At 37.4% G+C, this 23,370-nt stretch overlaps 1 protein-coding gene across 1 annotated transcript in view; it reads right to left on the bottom strand.

Moving 5' to 3' along the window:
- PRRG1 (proline rich and Gla domain 1) overlaps positions 1-23,370 on the bottom strand; it is a 115,396-nt gene that overhangs the window by 17,879 nt on the left and 74,147 nt on the right. Inside the window, exon 3 of the mRNA XM_027875639.1 lies at positions 20,312-20,472. Within this exon, the coding sequence (XP_027731440.1) occupies positions 20,312-20,472 (161 nt within the window). The remainder of the gene's footprint in view (positions 1-20,311; positions 20,473-23,370) is intronic.

Genomic DNA, 23,370 nt, shown 5'->3' with positions numbered 1-23,370 from the left:
AAGACCAGAAACTATGTAGTGTAGTCTTAGAGCTAGCTTTTCAAAATGTGTCTGCCTGAGTTTTTGCGATTAGCCTATAAAAGTTCAAGTAGCTTGTCAAATTCTTTCTTCTATTTATTATATTTGTAATCAATGACATTCTATTAACACAAGCCTTGCAATTCCTTCCTTCTTCCCTTTCTGGAAACAGGGAGTGTTTCATGTGAGTTCTAGAGTAGCCAGTGGAAATGACCTCCAAGTATTTCTTAACCAAAATGGATACAGCAGCCTAGGATGCCTTTACAATCTCAGCTCACATTTATAAAGCATTTTGTGGTTTATAAAACATTTCCATATATCTCTCTAGTCCTCAGCAACAACCCTACATTATACAGAACATGCACATTAAAATCCCTGCTTTAAAGATGAGGAAACCGAGGCTGACTATGGTAACTATCTTGCATCTTGGCAAGTGGATGAGCACTTATCTGCCAGGCTGACACAAAATAAGACTAAATGATCACATTATGAAGAGTTTAAATGGTATGGAAATCCACACATCTACACTGAAAGATTATACTTAGTAACTCACCTGATCATTATTGTTTCAAAATGTGTACAACCATATCATAGAGAAAATTTTACTTTTAATGAGATCTTAGTCCTAACAGAAGAGTATTTTTTGCTAGCTACAACAAAATTTAAAGTTCATGGATAACACTGGGCCAATCAATAAAAACTAACACTTAGCAGCTTTTCAGACACTTTCAAAATTGACTATGGCAGTAAATCCAGCTCAACAAAAGTTAAAGTAAAGCTATGAATTAGTAAAATCTGATTAATTGGCAACATAGGGTAATTCAATTCAATAAGCACTTATTAAGGCACCTACTCTACAGTAAGGCACTGAATACTGGGGATATAAAAACAAGAAGAAAAACAAACCCTTCCCTCAGGCAGCTTACATGCTCACATTCTACCCCAAAATACAACATGTACACATAATAAGCACATATAAATTACATAAAAATTAACAGGGATGGTGAGAGCATGATAACTGAGAGGGAGATCAGGGCAGCCCCCCTGTAAGATAGTGGACATAAAGGACAGACTTCAGGTCTAGAAGACCTAGGTTTAAGATGTGTCTCTGAAACATAATATCAGTGTGACCAGTACTAGTCATGTAACCCTTCAATGCTCCAGGTACAACTAAAATACAGACTGCCTTAATACTATCTGAAGGTTAGGCAGGATGTGCTGATAAATGGTTGACAACCATTTCTCAGAAGAAAAAAAGAGTATGCACTAAATTTGATCTGCATTGTTAATATTTTTTCCAATTCTTTCTTAAACCCAAAAAAATCAACAAAAGAAAAAAAGAAAAAATTCAACAAAATCAAAACAAAATCAAAAACAAAATCAAGCCCTGATTTTCTAGTGTTTGCCGATTCAAGATATAAATGCTCTCACTGAAAATTTAACAGTCAGCTCCCTCACCATCTGGAACTGATCTGAGGTTCAGGATTCCAAAGTGCTATACAAGGAAACCCAGAGCACAAATGGGCAGTCAACAGAAAGAAAGAAAGGCAAGGAAGCCAGTTTTATTGAAGGGAACTCAAAATAAGAAGAACTGTTGGGGACAATGGGAAAAAGTTACACTTGTGGCCCAATGGAAAATGACACCAAAAATTCAGTGTTTTGTTTTTGTTTTAATAGAGTTCTTATCTAGGTGAAGGCAAGATCAGGTCTAGGTTGGTGGGGAGAGAGAGAGCCTGGACTTGGGGAATGGTCCTGATTCACTGAATTAGGCTAACACCATGCATGCCTAAGAATATCTACATATTTGATGTAATGTCAAACAAAATTCACCACAAAAGAATCATTTGGCTATTAATTAAATGCCTGGGAATTGTCATGGTGTTCTTTAGCTCCTGTTTCTATCATGTGGCCAAACTGCTTTGCATAACAAATTTAAATATGCAAAAATCAGTGGGGAAGAGGAGGAACATTTTCTGACATAAAAACATAATTTCAAAAACCGCAAGCAAATAAATGAATACAAACACAAGCTGAGCACCCTGGGTTTACAAGGATGATGTTCAACTTCTGGTGCCTGAGCCCCAACAGAGTACACATAACACCAAATCTTCCAACATCTGCCAGTTTCTCATGGCAGAGAGAAATCTGAGAGCACAGGAACCATCTCTCACCACCTGGTCTGCTGTTTGCATGGCTGAGACCGACAGAAATAACATATGCCCTATCCACATGACACTACTGTGAGAAATTTAACTGGAAGAGGCTAAGGTACCTTGGTAAATATTCTTGTCAAATGCAAATGTCTTTTCAGACCATGGCACTTGTCATGTTAATTTAACTCACTTGGCAATAAACACCTCAAACACTCAGTGTGGGGCACTAATATCTTGGTTTTCCACTGCAACAATTATGTATGGCTATTATGAGAAAACGATTTATTTCTAAAGAGGAATACTGAGTTTTAAAGTATTAGGTTTACCTTACTTTAATCATGCATAAGAAGCATTATTTTTAGAAGTTAAATAGATTATCATTTACCAGATACAGAAGTCTCCAGTTTGTAAACATAGTTAGATCTTGTAGGATTAGTCTTAAGAAATAATTAGAAATCAACAATTCACATGGCCTGAATTTTATTCTGTGAGGACTGGTTTGAAATGAGTTATCATAATGCAAGGATGAAACTGAATCATTTTTTCAGGTTGAGAATAATACTGTAATATTTTGATAGACACATGATTTCAAAGAACAACAAATTTGGGGGGATATAAGGGACCTTAGTGGCCTTTAGTCCCAACTCATACATAAAATAACATAATAATAACACCCTCAAAAAGTGATTACCCAACCTCTTCTTGAACACCTGCAAGGAGGGAGACCCATCACCTCCTGAGGAACCCAGGACACTTCTGGAGAGCTCTCATTGTTAGGAAGTTTGTCCTGACGTCAAGTCCAAATTGTCCTGCGCAATTTCCACCCGTTGTTACTGATTTTGCTCCCTGCAGCCAAACAGAACAAAGTCTAATCCCTCCTCCAGCCCTTCAAATAACTTGGAACAGCTATCACATCCCCTGTGTCTTCTCAGGCTAACTAAACATGCCCAGTTCTTACAACTGACTCTCACGTGATGTAAATTCAAGATTCTTCACTGGCCTGGCTGCCCTCCTTTGAACATTCTCCAGTTTATCCTCCTTAAATTGTGGTTCTCAGAACTTAACACAATACTGTAGATGAGGTGTGATGAGGGCAGAATACAAAACATCACCTCTCTATTCCTATAAACTACTGCAGCCCAACACTGCATTAGCATTTTTTAATGGCAGTCACATCATACTGCTGGCTCATCCTGATTTTGTAGTCCTTTAAAACTCCCAGATCTTTTTTCAAACAACTGCTACCTAATCATGCGTCACTTCACCCCAATCTGGAACATGTGAAGTTGATTTTTTGCACCCCTATGTAAGATTACTTTTATCCCTCCTGAATCACATCTTATTAGATTCAGCCCAAAGCTGAATCCTGGCTGTCCTCCCATGCACTGTCTCTCCCAGTTTTGTGCCATGTGCAAATCTGATGGGCATGCTATTAATTTTATCTAAGGCATTGATAAAAATGTTACACAGTCCAAGGCCAACAACAGAGACTGAAGGCACTTCACTGGAGACATCTTGCCATATTGACTAGGAACCATTCATTACTCCCAGAAGAGAGCTGTTCAGTTCTGAATACCTAATTGTATTCCTGTCTTTTCTACAGTTTCTCCATCTTCTCTACAAGAATAATAGAGATACTCTATCAAAATCTTTGTTAAAATCTAAGTAAGCTATATCAATAGCATTCCCCTCACCTAGGAGCTGGTAATAATGTGGTGCAATGGATACAGCCCTCAGTATGGTCAGAAAGACCGAAGTTCAAATCAGGCCTTAGATACTAGCAGTATGATTCTGTGTAAGATACTTAACCTCTGTTTGCCCCAGTTTCCTCATCTGTAAAATGGAGATGAAAAGAACATCTACCTCAAAGAGTCATTGTGAGGATCAAATGAGACATCTGGAAAGCCCTTAACACGGAGCTAGGAATGTAACAGGAGCTGTATAAAGGTTAGCTATTATTATTATAATTAGTTTAGTAGTTTTGTCCAAAAATATGAAATTATTTTTGCCTGGCATGACCTTTTCTCAAAGCAAGTGGCATTTAAATAAGAAAGCAAGGTATGAAATAAGGAACTTCCCTGCTCAGCCCCCATATACCTTGGGACATACTGTTCCACAGATTAATTTGTCATTAATGGCAGAAGGAACAGACAGGAAACATGTTTAGTCAAGGCAACTTGTGCTCCTTGGGTCATTTTCCAGCTGGAAACCTTCTCTGTCTCCAAGCTGTCCCTGCTGATCTCACATGCAAGACTGCTGATGTCATCTGCTGAGCTAATCTCTCCAGGGATGAAAGGTACTGGTTCCATTCTCTCTTTCCCTCCCTCCATGTACTCTGTCTATCTGTCTCTCAGTAAGCATTTATTAAATGCTTACCATGTGCCAGGCCCTGTGTTAAATGCTGGGTTACAAAATAAAAAGGGAAAAAAAATCAGCCTCTGCCCTTGAGGAGATCACATTCTAATGGGGGGAACCAATACACAAACAACTATGTACAAATGAGATACATACAGGATAATTCAGAGACTTTTCAGAGAGAAGACACCAGCATCAAAGGCATAAGGAAAGGCTTCTTGCAGAAGGTGAGATTTTAGCTGAGATTTAAAAGAAGCCAGAAAGCAGAGACAGGAAGGGAGAACATTCCAGGCATGGGGGGACGGCCAGTGAAAACCTTGACTGAGTCAGGGGACGGAGTGTCCTGTAGGAGGAATAACAAGGAGACCCATGTCACTGCACCACGGAGGGGAGTAAAGTATAAGAAGGCTGGAAAGATAGGAAGGGGATAGATTATGAAGGACTTTAAAAGTGAAGCAAAGGATTTTTTATATTTGATCTCAGAAGTAACAAGAAGCCACTGGAGTTTACTGAGTGGGTAGGGCGATATGGTCAGATCTATGCTTTAGAAAGGTCTCTTTAGTAGCTAAGTGGAAGATGGATGGTATTGAGGAGACATCAAGGCAAGGAGACCAACCAGAAGTCTATTGTAATAGTCCAGTTGGGAGGTGATGAGGGTCTGTGCCAGGGTAGTATTGAACATAATTTTTACTTTTTGTTATTTTGAACTTGATAGAAACCAATTATCATAACATTCTTTATTCAAAGAACAGAAAATGATTGTATGAAACTGTGGATTTCTAATACAAATCACTCTGTATCTCCCGTCCATCACCTTTCTGTCATCATTGGGCATGATCTATCCTTGATAAAGCCATCCTGGTTTCTATTATCACTGCTTCCAATTATTTCTTTAATGATCTCTTACAGAATTTTCCTAGGAATGGAAATCAAACTAACTGGCCTATAGTTTACTGACTGTTTTCTTCCCTTTATGAAAAATCAGGACAGATGATCAATCATGAAAGAGTTAGCTATTCTAATCAAGGCAACGATCCAAGACAGTTCCAAAGGACTCATGAAGAAAAATGCTACTCATCTCCAGAGAGAGAACTGATGAACTCTGAGTGCAGAATAAAGCATATTTTTTTCTCTCTCTTTATTTTTTGTGCTTTAAAAATTTTTTTGCAAACATGGCTAATATAAAATATGTTTTGCATGACCACACATGTATAACTGATATCATATTGCTTGTTTTCTCAGTGGGTGAAGGAGGGGTAGGAAGGAAGGAGAGAATTTTGAACTCAAAATTTTTTTAAAAGAATGTTAAAAATTAAATTAAAATAAAAAGATTAAAAAAAGGAAAGAAAAATCAGGATAACATTGCCTTTCTCTAACCTTGTAGCATCCTGTCTTATTTTCCATGATCTTTCAAATATCACTGTCAATGACTCATTAATTACATCTGCCTATTCTTTCAGGACCTGAGGATATAATTCACTAGGGCCAGGTGACCTGAATTCATCAAAGGAAACTTAAGTAATGTGTTGTTATCTCCTTGCTTGGATAACAACACCTTTTAAGTCATTTCTGTTCTGTCATCTCTAGTTCAAAGGTCACTTTCCTTGACATAGAAAATGAAGCAAAAATAAAAAACTGAAGCTCTACCTCCTCACCATCATGGGTTACCATTGTTTCATACATCTCATGTAATGGTCCTATCCCTTATTTGATCCTTTTTCTCCCCAAATATCCTAAATCCAATAACAACAACAAAGAACCCAAAGACCCCTTTTTAATGTCTTTAACTTTCCCTCAGTAAACTCAGTTCATTTTGAGATTCAGGATTCCTGACATTTTTCCTTGTAGTTCTGCCACATTTTTATGTTTATCCTCTATTACTAGGCCTTACTTCCATCTTTTATGTATTTCTTTTTAAATTCTAAGTTGGTTAGTGAGTTTACTGTGCCTCCACATTGGTCTCTTTAAAAAAAAATCCATTTTTATTCTTTATTGGAATTGTTTCCTTTATGTCTGTAGAATTTAATAATTTTTAAGTACTTCTCATGCCTAATGAACTGACTCTCTATTAATATTTCAATTGATCTTTCCTCTAAATAATTCTGAAATCTACTTGTCCCATATCAGACTATGCCTATATTTTTAATCCTCTACTCTCACTAAAAGTGAGCAATCACTTTACTCTAGGGTTCCCATCATTTATACTCCATTAATCAGTTCTTCCCAGGGAGGAGAATCAGATCTGGAACAGAATTTCCTATTGTTGGTTTCTCTACCTTTTGAGAATGATATTATCACTTAGTTTCTGCTTTGATAGAGAGAGATCTAGCAGATGTCTGGATAACTGAAATTCTTCATCCCTACTAAGTATATCAATGCCTCTGTGCTAGGTTTCTGATCTCCTTCCCATTACTCATCTGGTTCCTCTTTCTGTCCAGGTGGTCTGGAGTCTACTCAAGTGAAAAAAATCATTCTGTTTTTCCCTCCACTGACCTTTACCCAAGTACTCTCCATCACCACCTTCTGGTTCCTGGATTCATCATGTGACAGTATATACCATTTTAATATACAGTGCTCTCCCACTCCATTTTACCCATCCTGTTTCTCTGAAGTAAGATACGTCTAACTATCCAGAGACATAGTCTAGGCTGGCAAATATTTTTAATATATGTCTAATATCCAAGATATACAAGAAATTGATACAAACATTTAAAAACAGGAACCATTACTCCCATTCTCCAATAGATAAGTTGTCAAATGTTATGTAAAAATAGCTTTCAAAAGGAGAAATATGTTACCAACAATTGTATTACTGAATGTTCCAAATCAATAATAATGATTAAAATAATAGGAAAGTTTGTTGGATCCAAAATCCAGTCAAAAGACCTTGGTTCAAATCCCAGTCCTGCTACTTACGCTCATTATAAACAAGCATGAAGAATTCAGAAAAATGTGGGAAGATCTTTATGAAGTGAAGCAGAGGGAAGTGAGTGTAACTGGGAGAACAATTACATGATTCTTTCAACAATGTAAAGGAAAGCAACATTTAAAGAACTCTGATCAATGCAGTGACTAATCATGATGATGTCAGAGGCAGAGGGATGGTAGATTCTAAGAGTAGAAGAAAGTACATATTTTTCAGAAAGAATGTGTTGATTCTTATTTTATTTTTTGCTTGATTATTTTGTTACAAGGGAGGGTTCTATGAGGAGGAGTGTAATTGGAAACTAAGTGATGTGAGAAAGCTTTAATAACTTTTTTTAAGGAGAGAGGCCAGATACTACAATATTTACAAAATATTCTTCAATGTGCAGGGTAGATAACTGGAAGAACTATGGAAAGACATGGGCAACAATCATACAGAATAAGGAAAAATGGAAAATGGGAGAGTTAAATTCAGATTCAGAGGTAAAATTTTCTAATTGTCAACAAGAGCAACAACAACAACAAAGGAATACCACAAAGGCTGCAAACTATAGGTCAATGAGTTTTATTTCAATCCTTGGAAAACTTCTATGACACTATTGAAAGGATGATTAGTGAACACAGAGAAAAGGCAGTGGTGGTTACAAACAGCCAGCATGCCTCAAAAACAAGTCATGCCAGCCTAACTTTATTTAACTTTTTCGTAATCACTAAATTTTGCCTGGATTTTATTGAAGCATTTGAATAAGTCTTACATGTCATGTTTGTAGAAAACATATAGAAATGTAGGCTAGATCATAGTATATTTCGGTGAATTTGGGATTAACTGAACAGCTGGCACTTAAAGTATAGTCCTTGGTGGTTCAAAATAAATGCTTGTTTTATTAAATGGCACCTTGCAAGGAAGTCTCTAACAGAGTGGCTCAAGGAGTTGTCCTTGACTTTTTTTAAACATAGATTTTTTTTCTGATATTTTTTGGGGGGTTTTTTTTGCCTACATTTCTTCCTGTACCCCTGTCATTTCGATGGAACAGTGGATAGAATGCTGAGCACGGAACCTGAAAGATATGAGTTTAAATCCAGCCTCAGACAAATCTTTGTCTCCTTCGGTTTCACCAACTATAATGGGAATAATACTAGCACCTACCTCCCAGGATTATTGTGAGGATCAAATGAGATAATATATGTAAAGTGCTTAGCACAATACCTGGCACATAGTAAGCATTTAATAAATTGTCTCTTTCTTTTCATCCCCTTTAAAGAAAGCCATCCCTCTAAACAAAGAATTGTTCTCGTATTGTTTAACATTTTTAACATTTTTACCAACAATGTGCATGCAGTCATTGAGGACAGGCTTACTAAATTTGCTAACAACAACAACAATGACAATTATTATTATATAATTATATTATAATAACAATTATTATTATTGTTATGTCTTATAATTTGCAGTTAGTTATATGGCTATAATTACTACATTAAAAAAAATTTTATCAGCACCACATCTTTTCAGTATGTTTCCATACTACTTTGTCAGTAAAATAAGAAAACTATCTTATAGTTTAATAACTGATTATACCAAGCTGTTTCTTAATTCCACAAATGCTAACTTTGGAATTTCAAATATAAAACAGAGACTTACTTATTCCTTTATTGCAGGTTCAGTCTAACTTTGTCTAAATTTAGACAAACTTCATTCAATGAGATAGGGAAGTCAATTTCTAAGAGAACTCTAGCCTTTTATTGAATAATAAATGGTGCTTTAGAATACAACATGGGTTCCTCTGAACAAGTTCGGATAGCATTGAACCTGGAGTTTGTAAGTGTAACTTGAATGTAAATATTGCATTGCATTTTCACGTAGGAATAATATTTTTCCATCAATGCCAAATACTCATTGTAAGTGAATTTTTTTCAAAAATCACATTCCTCCTTTGCACACTAAAATTTATATACAAAACTTTCTTGCTTTGGTGTTTCAAGTGAACATTGTGTTAAAGAAGTAACGATCTTTTTTTTGAATCGTCATGTGTCAAGATTTACTGTATTTCTACTTTAATTCTATTTTCAAAATAAAAAAGTTGTAAAAAAAAAACCCCCAATAATTATTATTGTTGTTATAGCTGACATTTATATTAGCTAGGTGGTGCAGTGGATAGAATGATAGGTCTGGAATGAGGAAGACTCACCTTCATGAGTTCAAATCCGGCTTCAGACACTTATTAACTGTGTGACCCTGGGCAAGTCACTTAACCATATTTGCCTCAGTTTCCTCCCCTGTAAAATGAGCTGGAGAGGGAAATGGCAAACCATTCCAGCATCTCTGCCAAGAAAACCTCAAATGGGGTCATGGAGAGTCTGACACGACTGAAACAAGTGAATAAACAAAAGAACGAACTTGCTGACTTCAGGCCTGGTACTCCAACCACTGCACCGCCTCAAAGATACAACACTTGTGCAAATGGCTAACTTGATGACAAAGTAAAGATCTAAGAAGATCTGGACAGGCTGAAACAGTAGGCTAAATCAAATAAGATAAAGTGTAATAAGGATAAATGTACAGTCTTATTACATTTGGGGTAAAAAAAAAAATCAACAGCACTAATACAAAATGCTCGAGGCAATGGAGACGTGAGTTTATCTGAATAAGATCAAGCTGTTTCAGCGGACTTAAAGCTAAATGAATCAACAGCGTGATATGGAAGCCAAAAGTTAATGTGATCAGAGATGACACCGAGAGAGGCCAATGTCCAGGATGAGGGAGGTAATAATTTTGCTGTTATCTCCCCTGGCCAGACACATCTGAAATTCTATTCTGTTCTGACAGAACACTGGAAAACTGGAGAACTGGAGAACGTTGAGGGGAAAGCCATGATGATGGAAGTCCATGACATATGAAAATCATCTGAACGTAGGAAATTTTGGTTGGATTTACAGATCAATATAGATGAACTATTATTATTCCAAAGTAGATCTTCCAGCAGCCTTAAATGACCCTTAAATAGCAAAAAGACTATCTGATTTCTTTACAAAAACATATGAACCAGACTTTGTAAACGTGGAAGTCACACCTTCATTCTATCACATGCAGATCAGCAAAGGACATTTTAAAATATGTCATGAGAACTCAAAGAAAGAATTGATGAAAGAAGGAAAAATATATATCCTCCTAAAGATACCTTTGCTGAGATGCCCTCACATACTGATAAGAAATCCAGACCAACTCTGGAAAAAGTACTTAAAAGTTTTAAAACTAGATTTTGCCTTGGAAGATTCCTGATTTCCCTAATATTTAATGAGGTTTTACTTGAATATGAGGGACATGATAGCCGTCTTCAAGAATATAAAGCATGTTCAAAGGGGATCAGACTTATTCCCTCAGAGTGTAAAACTAGAAACAAGGACTGGAGGTTATAAAGACATAAATATACACTGGATGTAAAGAAAACCATCTGAATAATGAAAGCTGACTCTGGCTAGATTGGGTTTACTTCTGCAGGATTGGATTACCATAGGTCTTCAACTGAAGACTGGATGACCACTTCTCAGGCAGGTTTATTCATAGATTTTTGTTTGAGTAAATTCATTCCAATTTCAATTCTGTGATAACAATCTGCTGTTAGGGGAAGGAAGGGGAATAAACACATCCTGGAACACACACACATACACACACACACCCCATTGTTTTTCAGTTGGTATGGATACCAGCAATTAATGAACATTCACAATCTTTTCTAAAGTAAAATAATTATTCATGCACTGAATATTTCAACCTTGAAGCTGTTTAAAAGCCAAGGAGCATGAATGCGTCTAAACAAGTTCCAACATGCATTCTCCTTCCCTGGACTTGTTCTCAGGATCTCTCTCACATTCAGCCATTGGACAGGCACAAATCACCCACCAGCTCATTGAGTTCAGTGTTTTCTGAAGTTTAGTTCAGTTTCTAGGTTTAACCAGCATTGCATAATTAGGCACCATGAACCCTAACATTTGCATTAAATGGAAATGAAATTTGCTAGCAGAAAATCATGATAGATTCCTTTAAGCACTATGAAGTTTTAGGCATTTCTACATGTTCTAAGTTATATAGGCCATAGATCAGAAGTCAGAACAATCTAAAACTCTTAAGATAAGGTCTGGTGTTCCTAGTGTAAGATGTTACCTATCTGTACTGAGGCAGACACCTCCAATTAACATACCCTCTGAGAACAAAGTTTTGTTATTTTGAATAATAATTCATTTACATAGCACTTTAAGGTTTACCTAACACTTAAATCAAAGCCCTATGTAAATATTATTATCTCCATGTAAAGATTGGGAAACTGAGGCACAGAGACGGTTCATTTATGTGCCCATGGTTATCCAGCTAAGTGTCAGGGCTGGGAACTCAGGATTCCTGATGTTCAGTTCAGTATTTTTATGAAACATCATGTCTTAAAGTACCAACAGAGATATGTTGGAATATGTTATATGGCACAAAAAAGCAATGATTTCACCACGTATTTGTGAGCATTTTGGAGTCTCAAAAATAATATCAGTATACAACTGAACACAGAGTTGTATGTAAATAGAAGCATGTAATTTCAACTCTATCTCTCTCTATTTTCTAATCTGCAAAGAACAGGGTTGGATGAAATGAGCTATCTCTGAGACGCCTTTTAGCTCTGACACTCTACAATTCTGAACTTCAATGTACCTATGATTTCCTCAAGGTGAGTACTTCCCCAAAAGGCACAAATAGCAACCTATCCAACCACACCTCATCTGGTGGGATTCTTGTCCATGTCCTCCCATAAATCACGGTATTACAGAATTTGAAAGTTAGAAGGGATGTCAGCATCCCACACTGGTCCAACCCACAAACAAAAGAAATCCCCATTAATATACACAAAAAGAAAAGCTTCTTCCTGAAGGCTTTCAAGGAGGGGAACCAACCCACCACCTTTCTAGGTCTGTTTCATGTTGGGACAGCTCAATTGTTAGGAGAAAAAAAGAATTTTTACATCAAATCCAAAATGGTCTCTCTGTGGCTCTACCCACAGAGGCCAAATGGAACTACAGTTATCCCTTCTACATCATAGGGGTTAGGGGTGCAGTGACCCCACCCCCTGGAAAATCTGCATAAAATTTTTTGGACCTCCCTTTGTACCAGAGAAGAAATCTGAATTTCTTTCTTTTTCTTTTCTGGGATATTTACAGTAACTTATTGTTAAATTTGGGTTAAGTAGTTGGTCATTGGCTCTGTGTCATCTACTGGCTTTCACATATTGTCTGTGGCTTCTACAAAACTCCCCCAAAATTCCCATTTATGTTCTTATGCCAACCTGTGCTCTATCAAAACCACAATGGGGAAAGGCATGATGTGGAAGGAATAACTGTAGTCTAATCCCTCCTCCATGTGACAGTCTACCATGTGTCTACCATGACACAAGAGTCCTAATTTTCCACCTCTGATTTGTGGTAGAGGTTACCCATAGATACCGAAGATAATGCCAGCAGAATATAAGTTCTAACAGATCCTATCCAAGCTAAAAAGGCTCTGAGAACAGTCCTAGGGACAGATAGTTATCTACTGCCTCCCAGAAGAACTTGTCTATACTCACTGTGTCCACTCCCTCTCCTCTCACATACCCCTCAACCTTTTGCAATCTGGTTTCTGACCTCATCCCTAAACCTAAACTGTTACCTCCCCCAAAATAGCAGCAATCTCTTAATCTGATGCTCTTTTTTTTTTCTTTCAGTTCTAATCTTTCTCAACCCATCTACTGCACTTGACACTGTTAACCATATTTTCCTCTTGGATATTCTTTTCTTCCTGAGACTACTCTTTCCTGGTTCTCTTCCTACCTATCTGGCCACTCTTTCTCAAGTGTCCATTGCAGGATCATCATTTATATCAATCAGGCTGCCAACTGTGGGTATTCCTAAAGGCTTTTTTCTAAGCCCTCTTCTCTTCCTTTGGTGATCTCATCAGCTTCCATGAGATTGTCATATCTATGCAAATGATGTCAAAACCTTTATATATAGCCCAAGTCTTTCTCCAGACTCTAGTTGTGCATAACAAATTGCCAGTTAGACATTTAAAATGTCTCAGAAACATCTCACATTTAACATGTCCAAAGCAGAACACATCTTTCTATCCAAGCCCAAACATCTGTGAAAAGCCTCACCAATCTTCCAGTTCCCCAAGTTTATAATCTGAACAATAACTATTCTCAACTCCTGACTCTCTCTCAGATCTCCATATACCCAACCAAATTTATGCTTTTTTTTTTTGCTGTGTCTAACATAAGGCTGAGAAGATATGCAAACAAAAAATAAACAATAAACCACCAAACACCCTCTACACACAAATAATCTTTTTTCAAAGTTGCTGTTTAGAAATGAGTAATATTAAATATACAGCAGAATATTTGACCTAAAATTAAGCCTATATCATCATCATAAGAGCTAACAATCAGCTAGAATTTATGTAGTGCTTTAAGGTTTGTAAAGTACTTTAAAAATATTACCACTTATATTCTCACAACAACCCTGGGGTATAGGTGCTATTAGTATTCCATTTTATAGATGAGGAAATTGAGGCAGGTAGAAGTTAAATGGCTTGCATAACTAGTGAGGCTCAGGCTAGTTTTGAACACAGGTTTTCCTGCCTCTAGGTCTGGAGCTCTAGCCATGGCACTGGTATATCATAGCAAAGAAAAACTTGGTTTTACAAGATTAATGGTTACTAAAGCCTCAGGAGGCTTTAGTACAGTTGTGTTGGGCAGTTTCTGTAGATATATTCTAAGAAACAGCAGAAAATAAAAGCTAATTATAGACTGTCAATCTCTTCAAAGGCCATTTGTCTCTCCATTTAAAATGAAAACTTAAGCATTCCCCCTCCACCCGCAGTCTGCAAGTGTAATTTATATTCATAAAGAAAACTTTAAGACCGAAGAAGATATTGCAGTCAAAGAAATTAGTTAGCCTAACAGCCCTTAGTTCTAGGAATAAATCATCTTGGAGATTCATTAATAAATAGTGAATAATAAACACTCCCAACTTCCCCAGGCCCAGTCTACTTGGGAACAAACATTATAGTCTTAAAATCCCTACTTAACATCACTTAGTGAGCTATAAATGAGGCCAAAAGTTTATATTTTTTTTATTCCTCAAATTACTGTAACTACAGTTAAAGCAGAAGTGATCACGTGTGTGTGCATGCATACACACACACACACACACACACACACACACACACACACACACACAGTTCCTCTCCTGAGATTTAAGTCAGTCTTTGAGACTTCCCTTTTGTTTTTGTGTCTTGGACTTGAGTACCTTTTTTTAAACATTCACAGAGAAGCTTCATTGATTTAAAATGGCTGGAGAAAATTTCCTGACTTTGGGGTTGCAGCTCTCTTGACCTTGAGAGGGCTAGAAGTTAGGCAGTAATTTGGGGAGGTCAGGTTCTCCATTGCATTTCTGAATTTGCAGTTTTAATTGATTCTATAACTTAATGATTCTTTGCCAAGAATTCAACTTTATTTTTAGAAGCTTCTGCCTATAAATAGAAGGCATGTTCCTTAAGGGGAAGCGAATAAGCATTTATATAGAGCCTACTATCGCCTACTATATGTTAGGCACTTTACAAATATTATCTCATTTGCTCTTCCCAACAACCCTGGGAGGTAGGTGCTGTTACTATCCCCATTTTTACAGTTGAGGAAACTGAGGCAGACACTGAGACAGTTAAATGAGTTGCCCAGGGTCACACCACTAAGAAATATCTGAAGCCAGATTTGAACACATGCCTTCTTGACTCCAACCCCAGCACTTTTATCCACTGGGGGCACCTAGCTATCTCTTCCTTGAGAGGAACAAGAGATTATCCAAACAAAATCTTATTATCTTTTGGAATCTAACTCAAGGGAATGAATAAAGTGAATAATTTCATTGAGATTTTTTAACAAATCCCACAAGAGGAAGTGTAATTTTGGATCATGTTAGATATGAAATATCTAAGATATCTAAGAACCTGAAGTTTTAAGATATACATGAGATCTTTTTACCTGTGCCCTGAATTCTGAGTCTATTTCTTAGAATCCTTGATTCTTACTTACTGGGGCCTTAACTACTGTCGCTTTTAAAGTCTGGAACCTAATTCCTGTCCAAACTACCTGGACTTCTCCCAGTCTAAAAGACAGATCCTTTCTCAATTTCCTCAACTTATCCTAGTCCAAAATTTTACCAAGTCCTATACTTCGTCAGTCAGGATTTTCCAGGGTGGGAATTTGTCCAGGTGAAAGATCAGGGCATTTAGCATCAGAGTTCTACTGCTCAAGTTTGTTTAGTCTCAAAACAACTATAGGTCCTTATGATTGCCAATTACAAGAGATAGTAAGTAGTTCCAACTGGCTAACCATTTAGTGGCTCTCCAAGGTACATACAGGCGATCAGTTAGAGTTAAACCTGATCAGCAAAACCATGATGTTCTAAAGGTTAATCTCAGGCATGGCTGCCTATTTTAACCTAGGTAAGGACTGACACAGACAACATTTCTTCCACAGCAGAGAAGAGTCCTATCCTGATATATAGTTAAAAATACCCCATCCTGAGAAGGATGAGAAAACCAGACCAAATAGGGCACTTTCTATCCAAATTACTAAAATCTCTCTAAATAGATTATCAGACATTTGAAATAGATGTTCCATAGGCATCTGAAAAAACACCAAAACAGGACATATGATCTTTCTCCCTGAACTCACCTCTCTCCCTAATTTTCATGCTGCTGTTGAGAACACCACCATCTACCCAAGTTCCCAACCTTGGTGTCCTTTTCAATTCCTCTCTTTTTAAAAAATTAAATTAATTTGTTTAAATGAAAAAGTATTTACTCCTCCTACATCTCACCCTCCAACTGACCAAAAGAAAGAAAGAAAGAAAAAGAAAGCTCTTGTAACAAATATGATGAAACAAAACAATTCATTTCTACAGTGGTGGTGTCTGAAAAATCTTTTGTTCTACGTGTTGCATCCATAACTTCTCTGTGTCCTCATCATGAGTCCTGTAGAATCATGGTTTGTCATTACAATTCATGAGGGTTCTTAAATCTTTCAAACTTGATTTTCTTTATAATATTAATCTTTAAATTATTCTTGTGGTTCTGCATCCGTCCTCTAGAAATTATTATTGAAACACAAAGGAAGAGTGTTTGTGTTGGTAACTTCCTCTCAACCTGAGAATGAGATCAATGCAGTGTAGTCCCAACAACCTCCGAAAATCGGCTACCTTGACAAATGTCTTTCTGCATTTTAGTGAGCCCTAGCATTCTTTGTGAAATCTCACAATGGCATCATGTTATTTGGGGATTGTTGATCTGTACCTGTGATACTTGCTTTGGAATATGAAATGAAAAGAAAAAGGGCATGGCGCATATAAAAGGGAAGATGAAGCAGGAGAATAGGAAGGTGAGAGAGCAGGATGCTTTTAGAATTTTTTTATATGAGCAAATTTTTTGTATGAACAAAATGGATATAAAAATGGATATTTTCAATAACTGGAACATATTCTGTTACAGCTGCAAAATGACCCCAATACTTTGGGAGAAGAGAATAAGCATTTATAAAGCACTGTGCTGTTGTCATTACTATGCTCTCATTTCAGTCGTGTCTGACTCTTCGTGACCCCATTTGAGGTTTAGTTAGCAAAGATACTGGAGTGGTTTGCCATTTTTTTCTCCAGCTCATTTTACAGATGAAGAACTGAAGCAAACAGGGTTAAGTGACTTTCCTAGAGACACACAGCTAGTGTCTGAGGCTGGACTTGAACTCAGGAAAATGAGTCTCCCTGACTCCAGGCCCAGCACTCTATACACTGCACCACACAGCTATCCTTAGCATTGTGCTAAGCACTTTACATATTATCACATTTGATCCTCACAACTCTGCAAGGTAGCTGTTATTATTATCTCCACTTTACAAATGATGGAACTGATGCAAACAGAAGTGACCTGTTCAAGGTGACACAGCTAGTAAGAGTCAGAGGTCAGATTTGGACTTAGGTCTTTATGACTCCAGGCTCAGGGGTCTCTCTATCCACACTGTCACCTATCTGCCCTGTACTATTAACGTTAACAGCAACAACGCCCTGCACTAAACTGTACACAGTGAAAATTACTAGGAAGTGGAACTTTGCAGAACTGTAATTTTATTTGATCACAGCTTAAATCCTGGTAAAAGTGGTGATTGTACTGAGTTGATAATCCGTTATATAAAGAAAAATGATCAGAGGGAAGTATGAGGTGTAATGCCTGACACCTAGGATACCAGAGTCAATTTTAGTTGGCTGTGTAGTGTTGGGGATAGTTTATGGAAGTAATGAAAGGATCCTATCATTTTCCTTTCTCAATTGTGCTGTTTCCATTTTGAAGGGAAAAGTTCTCTACCTTGGAGATTATGGAGCTGGCTGCTGTACCCTGTGAGTACAAATTATAAACTGGCTGCTCCAAATCATTTTCTGACCTTTACCTAGGATTCAAACAGCTTAATTTTTTTTTTTTACTTTGCCATGAGAAGTCAGTCTGTACTTTTCAAACCTAGACCCAACAGGAAATATGTCAGAAAGATTTCCCACTTTCCTTTTTATACCAAATTTTTCTGGCCAGCAAATTACCTGTGACAAGTTTACTGTCACTATACATCCCAGACCTATCAACAATGTGATACAGGGCTGGATCAATAATGTTGATTAACAGTGTTGATGTAAAATCCATTAAAGGGAATAAGAAGTACAGATGTTGGTGGACTAGCTCAGAGGAGCCTAAGAGCCTGTAACAAATCCAAAACAGCCAACCTGATGCTCCCTTGAAACCCATACTTTATTTATTTGCATCATAAATGAAGGGCGTAGGAGGATGATAAAACTGAAGTAACCTGGCAATGTTAGTTGCTTTCAACAACTGTCATGTACTCATGAGCTATGTATAGTTTTCTGATTTCTAGCCTTAGGCTGTCTTCCTACATAGTCCCACGGGAACACGCCACCAGTTCAACAAAAGAGCTTGGGTCCTAAAAGATCATCTCTAAGGACATGAAGCATGAGTATATGCCAACCACTGAGAAAGCGCTCATCTCCTTCTCTTCAAAACTTCATTAGCTTGCTGATCATAGCTAACCTTCCTTATCAGCTAAAGCCCAAGATGTAAGTTCTGGGCTGCTAACAGTGGCCCTAGGGCTCCCATGGGAGGCATCATGGATATAGATGGACTTGGACTCAAGAAGACCTAAGTTTGATTCTGTGACTTTGGGCAAGTTATTGGGTTTCCTCATCTATAAAATGGGGATAATAATAACATCTACCTCACAGGGTTGTTGTGAAGGTCAGAAAAGGTATAAAGAGCTTTGCAAACCTTAAAGTGCTAGTGACACAGATCATCTGGGATGGAGTGCAGACCTCCATGAAAGCTCAAGAAGTGAATGGAAAGGCAGGACCAAAAAACATCCATAAATAGGGGGTAAGAGGAGCTATCCTGCCCTGGAGTGATGGGACTAGCTACTGTTCTTATTCACAAGACGATAAATATTTATAACTCTATCTAGGGTCCCTAAAGTTTTTAATCATCATTCTCTGGATAGCAGTCAGGGTGGATTTGTAATAGCTCCATAGCCTAACTCAATGCTTTCCACTACCTTTCCCTTTGGCTTAGCCTCTGCAAAGGTCTGTAGGATATGGCCAATGGCTTCTACAAGTCATTTTGCAGAACCCAGAATAGGAGAAGGAATTGTAAAAGTATTAATTCTTCCAAGTGCTGGCCTCCTTTTAGACCTCATCATTGCCCTCAAGGACAGTTTTAAATTATTTAAGACTTTGGGTCCTACATTGCCCCTATCCAGAAGAGGAAACTTTCCCCCCTAGGGTTTTTCCTTCTCTGTGTCCTCCTATCCAGAGGCTGCAAGCTTTTCAAACTTTCCTGGTCCTCCAAGAAGAATGAGAGAAGTCCCTGAAAATAATCTTGGTCCAATGCTCCTCCAAGGATCATTTTGACCTCTTTGCTTCATCTTTAGAATGAAAAAAACATTGTCCTTGAAAAGACAAAAAGGAGGAAATTGTAGAAGCCAGCTTAGCTACCTCCACTTAAAAACTACCCTTTTCCTATTCCTTCAAAGCAATACTCAGAGTCTCTCTCCTTTTCCTCAAATTATATGCTTCTGTGCCAAGGAAGATGCTGATTGGCAGAGAAAAGCCAGCCTAATGTAAGTGACTCCTACATAACCCTTAAGCTTATGTCTTCCTTTACTTTGTTTCATAGTAGCATTCCTCAATGAAAACACTGAAGAAAAAGTCTAGATACAGTGACCTCTCACAAAAGGAGATTGTGATCTCACTTTGATCCCATAAAGATTGAGAATCACTTTTGAAAGAAGCAATATCCCTCAGCTTAGCCAGATATCTTTTAATAAAACTGATCAATCTTGGCTTCATAAAACAAAGAAAATTTTATTTCATAATAATGTTCAGGAACAAAGTTATTCATGAGAATAAAGGCTTCCTTCCAGGCTGCAGAGGTCATATCCCAGCTTATGAGAAAATCTGAAGAAATACTGGGAAAAGATTTCTTAGTCCTATACACAGGGCTACTACACAAATTCTTCTTTCTTTCAGAACAACCTTCAGGGTTCCTCCAAAATGCTCAGGTTAAAGGCTTTTTATTCACAATGAGGAGACAAAGTGAAAGAGGCTGAGGAAAGCTAGGCTGAGTTTGTATTTCAGCTAGGCATACATTTTTGAAATGTAGGATTTCCACATTCAGTAGTGTGGAGAGGAGAGACAAATCTGCTAGGGAGTATCTGTAATTATTTTCCCCCTTCAATACTTACAGTCTTCACATCATTTTCAAAGGCTTCTCTTGCCTCTTCATAAGTACAAACTTCTTCTTTGCATTCACGTTCAATATTTCCTTGTCTTATCTCTTCCAAAAAACCATTTGCTCTTGGGTAACGCTTTAATACTGAATTGGCTTTCTCTTCAGTGAGGAAGACTGAAAAAGATGGGAAGATAAAAACACACTTCAAAAATAAATTGGTTTTAAACATTCAAAATGAAAACTGCTGGCTGATGAATTAGCACTCAGTGGTCCAAATCACTGAATCTCAGTGTTTCTTCCCTGCTTGTACATGCAAAAAAATGTCACTGGTGGTTCACTGGGTATGGAGAATAGCATAATTAATTGTTTTTAGCATACTTTTCTTGCACCTTACAGATATCTAAATGCAGCAGCAATAATGACAATATAAGAGATGAGAGACTGGAGGTTAAATCTGGATAAACAAATCTGAGAATTGAATACGATGGTTTTGAGTCTTCACACCCATTCATTCATGTAACAGAAAATCAAAGTCTACTTTTCCTGTGATTTAGGTTTTGTCCCAATTTAGTCATCAATAATGAAAATTTTTAAATGAAATTCTAGAAGCCTTAAAAATAGAAACCCAGAAAACAAGTCAAATAAATCAATCAACAAACATTTATTAAGTACCTAATTTGTGCCAGGCACCGTTTTAAGAGCTATGGACATGAAATGAGTTAAAAGACAGTCCCTGCCTTCCAGGAGCTCACAACTCAACAAGCACTTTTACTATGTTTGAGGCAATGTGCTAAGTCAGCACAGCAAAGAAAGGCAAAAACAGATCTTACCCTGATGGAGCTCACTACCTAACAGAGAAGAGGAAAGGAATAAGCATTTATATAGCACCAACTATGAACCAGACACTACTAAGCTCTTTACAAATACTATCATTTGATGCTGACAATAATCCTGTGAGGGTCCTGCTGTTATTACCTTATAATTGAGGAAATTAAGGCAAAATGGTTTGTGACTTGCCCAGGATTGATGTGTCAGGCAGGATTTGGATTCAGGTCTTCCTGAGGGGGACAACATGTAAAAAGCGAGGTACAAACAAGATATATACAGGGTTAATTGTAGGCAACCTCACAAGGAAGACTGTAGCAGTAAGAGGAACAAGAAAAGTCTTCTTGCAGAAGTAGGATTTTATCTGTTACTTGAAGTAAGCCAGGAGGCAGAGACAAAGAGACAACAAATGAAAATATATCGATTCTACTTCTGGGTAAATTAACTATTTTTTCTGATCCTCACAACCTCTCAAACCTCTCCAAAATAGAAATCATGCACCAGACATAAAGCAATTTTAGCTATTTCCATGGACAAAGACACCAAGAACCCAAACAAGGCGAATTCACTAAGAGCAGATAAGGTTGATCTCTAATCCTGATCAACTCCCAAAATGCCTTCTCCCTCCCTCTCAGGAGCAAGGCTACATTATGTGGCCCATGCACTTGCAACAGAACTCAGCTTTGTATTCCACTCTCCACCTCAGTCTAGTGCCACTGAATTCCAAACAGCAGCTTGGCTTGTGACAATAGCAAGAAGTGGTATCACTTGATGATGTAAGTCAGAGAACTTTGGAAAAGAGGGAACCAGAACAGGACATGTATGTAGGACTCTGTGGTTCTCCAAAAGCACCAGGCTGGGGCCACATCTGTCCTCCCAGGAGTCACTTGGGGCAGAAACCTAGGTTGGTTAACATGAATTGGCTAGCAGGGAAGGAGGCTGAGACAGCTTTGAAATTTAGCCCCCAGGGAAAATCCCCTCAAAGGGAATGGAATGTGATAAAGTGAGTAAAAGGGGAAAATAAACAAAAAAGACTGAAATTACCAAGTACTTCAGGAAGAAAACTCAATTAAAAACCTTTACCATAAGCAGGTAAACCAATAGGGAAGACAGTAATAACAGGAGTGGAAATGAACTCCAGATCAGGGAAAAGAGATCAGGGTTCTTTGAATTAGTGTTGCAAGTCTAAAGAAAATGAATCAACACCTGATGAGGAGAACACTATGGATTCTGAAGAGGAGATGGAACACAAAGAGCAGGATGTTCCTGGATAGTTTAAAAAAGAAACAAAAATTGTGAAAGCAGAATTTACAGCCCACACAGCAGAAATAACTGGCAGAATAGGAAAATGTGATCCACAGTAGCAAGACTCACAGAAGAAACAACCAGGAAGATAACTGATTGGGAATGAAAATACATGGAAGTAAAAGACAAGTTAGAAGAGAAGCAAAAAACATTAAAAAAAAAAAAAGCATGATTTCCATTCAAGCAAAACAAACTGACCTCCAAGAAGGGCTGTGTACATAGAATTTAAGAATTACAGGTCTTCCAGAAGATTATGATATGTTAAAAAAAAAAACCCTGAATATTCCAATTCAGGAAATAATACAAGAAAATTGCCCAGAATTCCTAAATGCAGAAGACAAGAGAAAGAACCCACATATCATATCTAGGGGAAAAAATCCCATATAGCAAACTCTAAGACATATAATGGTTAAATTTAGCAATTACACCGGCAAACAACAAATTTTGCAAGTAACCAGGAAAAAGACCTTCAAAGATAAAGAAAAGGAAATTTGAAAAACACAAGACTATTTTGTACTCTTTCCCAGAAATTAGAGGAGGAAATTGAGTTATAGATTCTAATGAGCTCAAGATGTAATCCAAGGTAATCCATCCCACAAATCTGAATCTAACCATAAATGAAAATAAATGGGTGCTCAAAATAAAAAGTCATTTGAAACATTCCTATAAAGAAAACTGGAAGAAATTATTTGCTTCTCATGTATACCAGACAACAGAAATACAAGAGGAGCAAACAAACAGAGTAACCAAAGACAACTGACAACAAAGGAACAGAGAGCCCATTAAAAAAATTGTTTCTAAATGTACACAAGGAGACAATGGTGAAAACAGAAGTTAAATAGAAGTGAGGGTGACGATTTAAACCTGGAACTTCTCAGATCAAAACCTTACAATAACCTGCTTACATGTGAATCAATGTTTTTGTGCGGTACTAAATCACAA

The sequence above is a fragment of the Vombatus ursinus genome, unplaced genomic scaffold (genome assembly GCF_900497805.2).
Source record: "Vombatus ursinus unplaced genomic scaffold, bare-nosed wombat genome assembly UNPS02014809.1, whole genome shotgun sequence".
NCBI classification, from domain to species: Eukaryota; Metazoa; Chordata; class Mammalia; order Diprotodontia; family Vombatidae; genus Vombatus; species Vombatus ursinus.
Note: the sequence above shows the minus strand (reverse complement) of the source record. Positions and strands in the feature narration are given on the sequence as shown.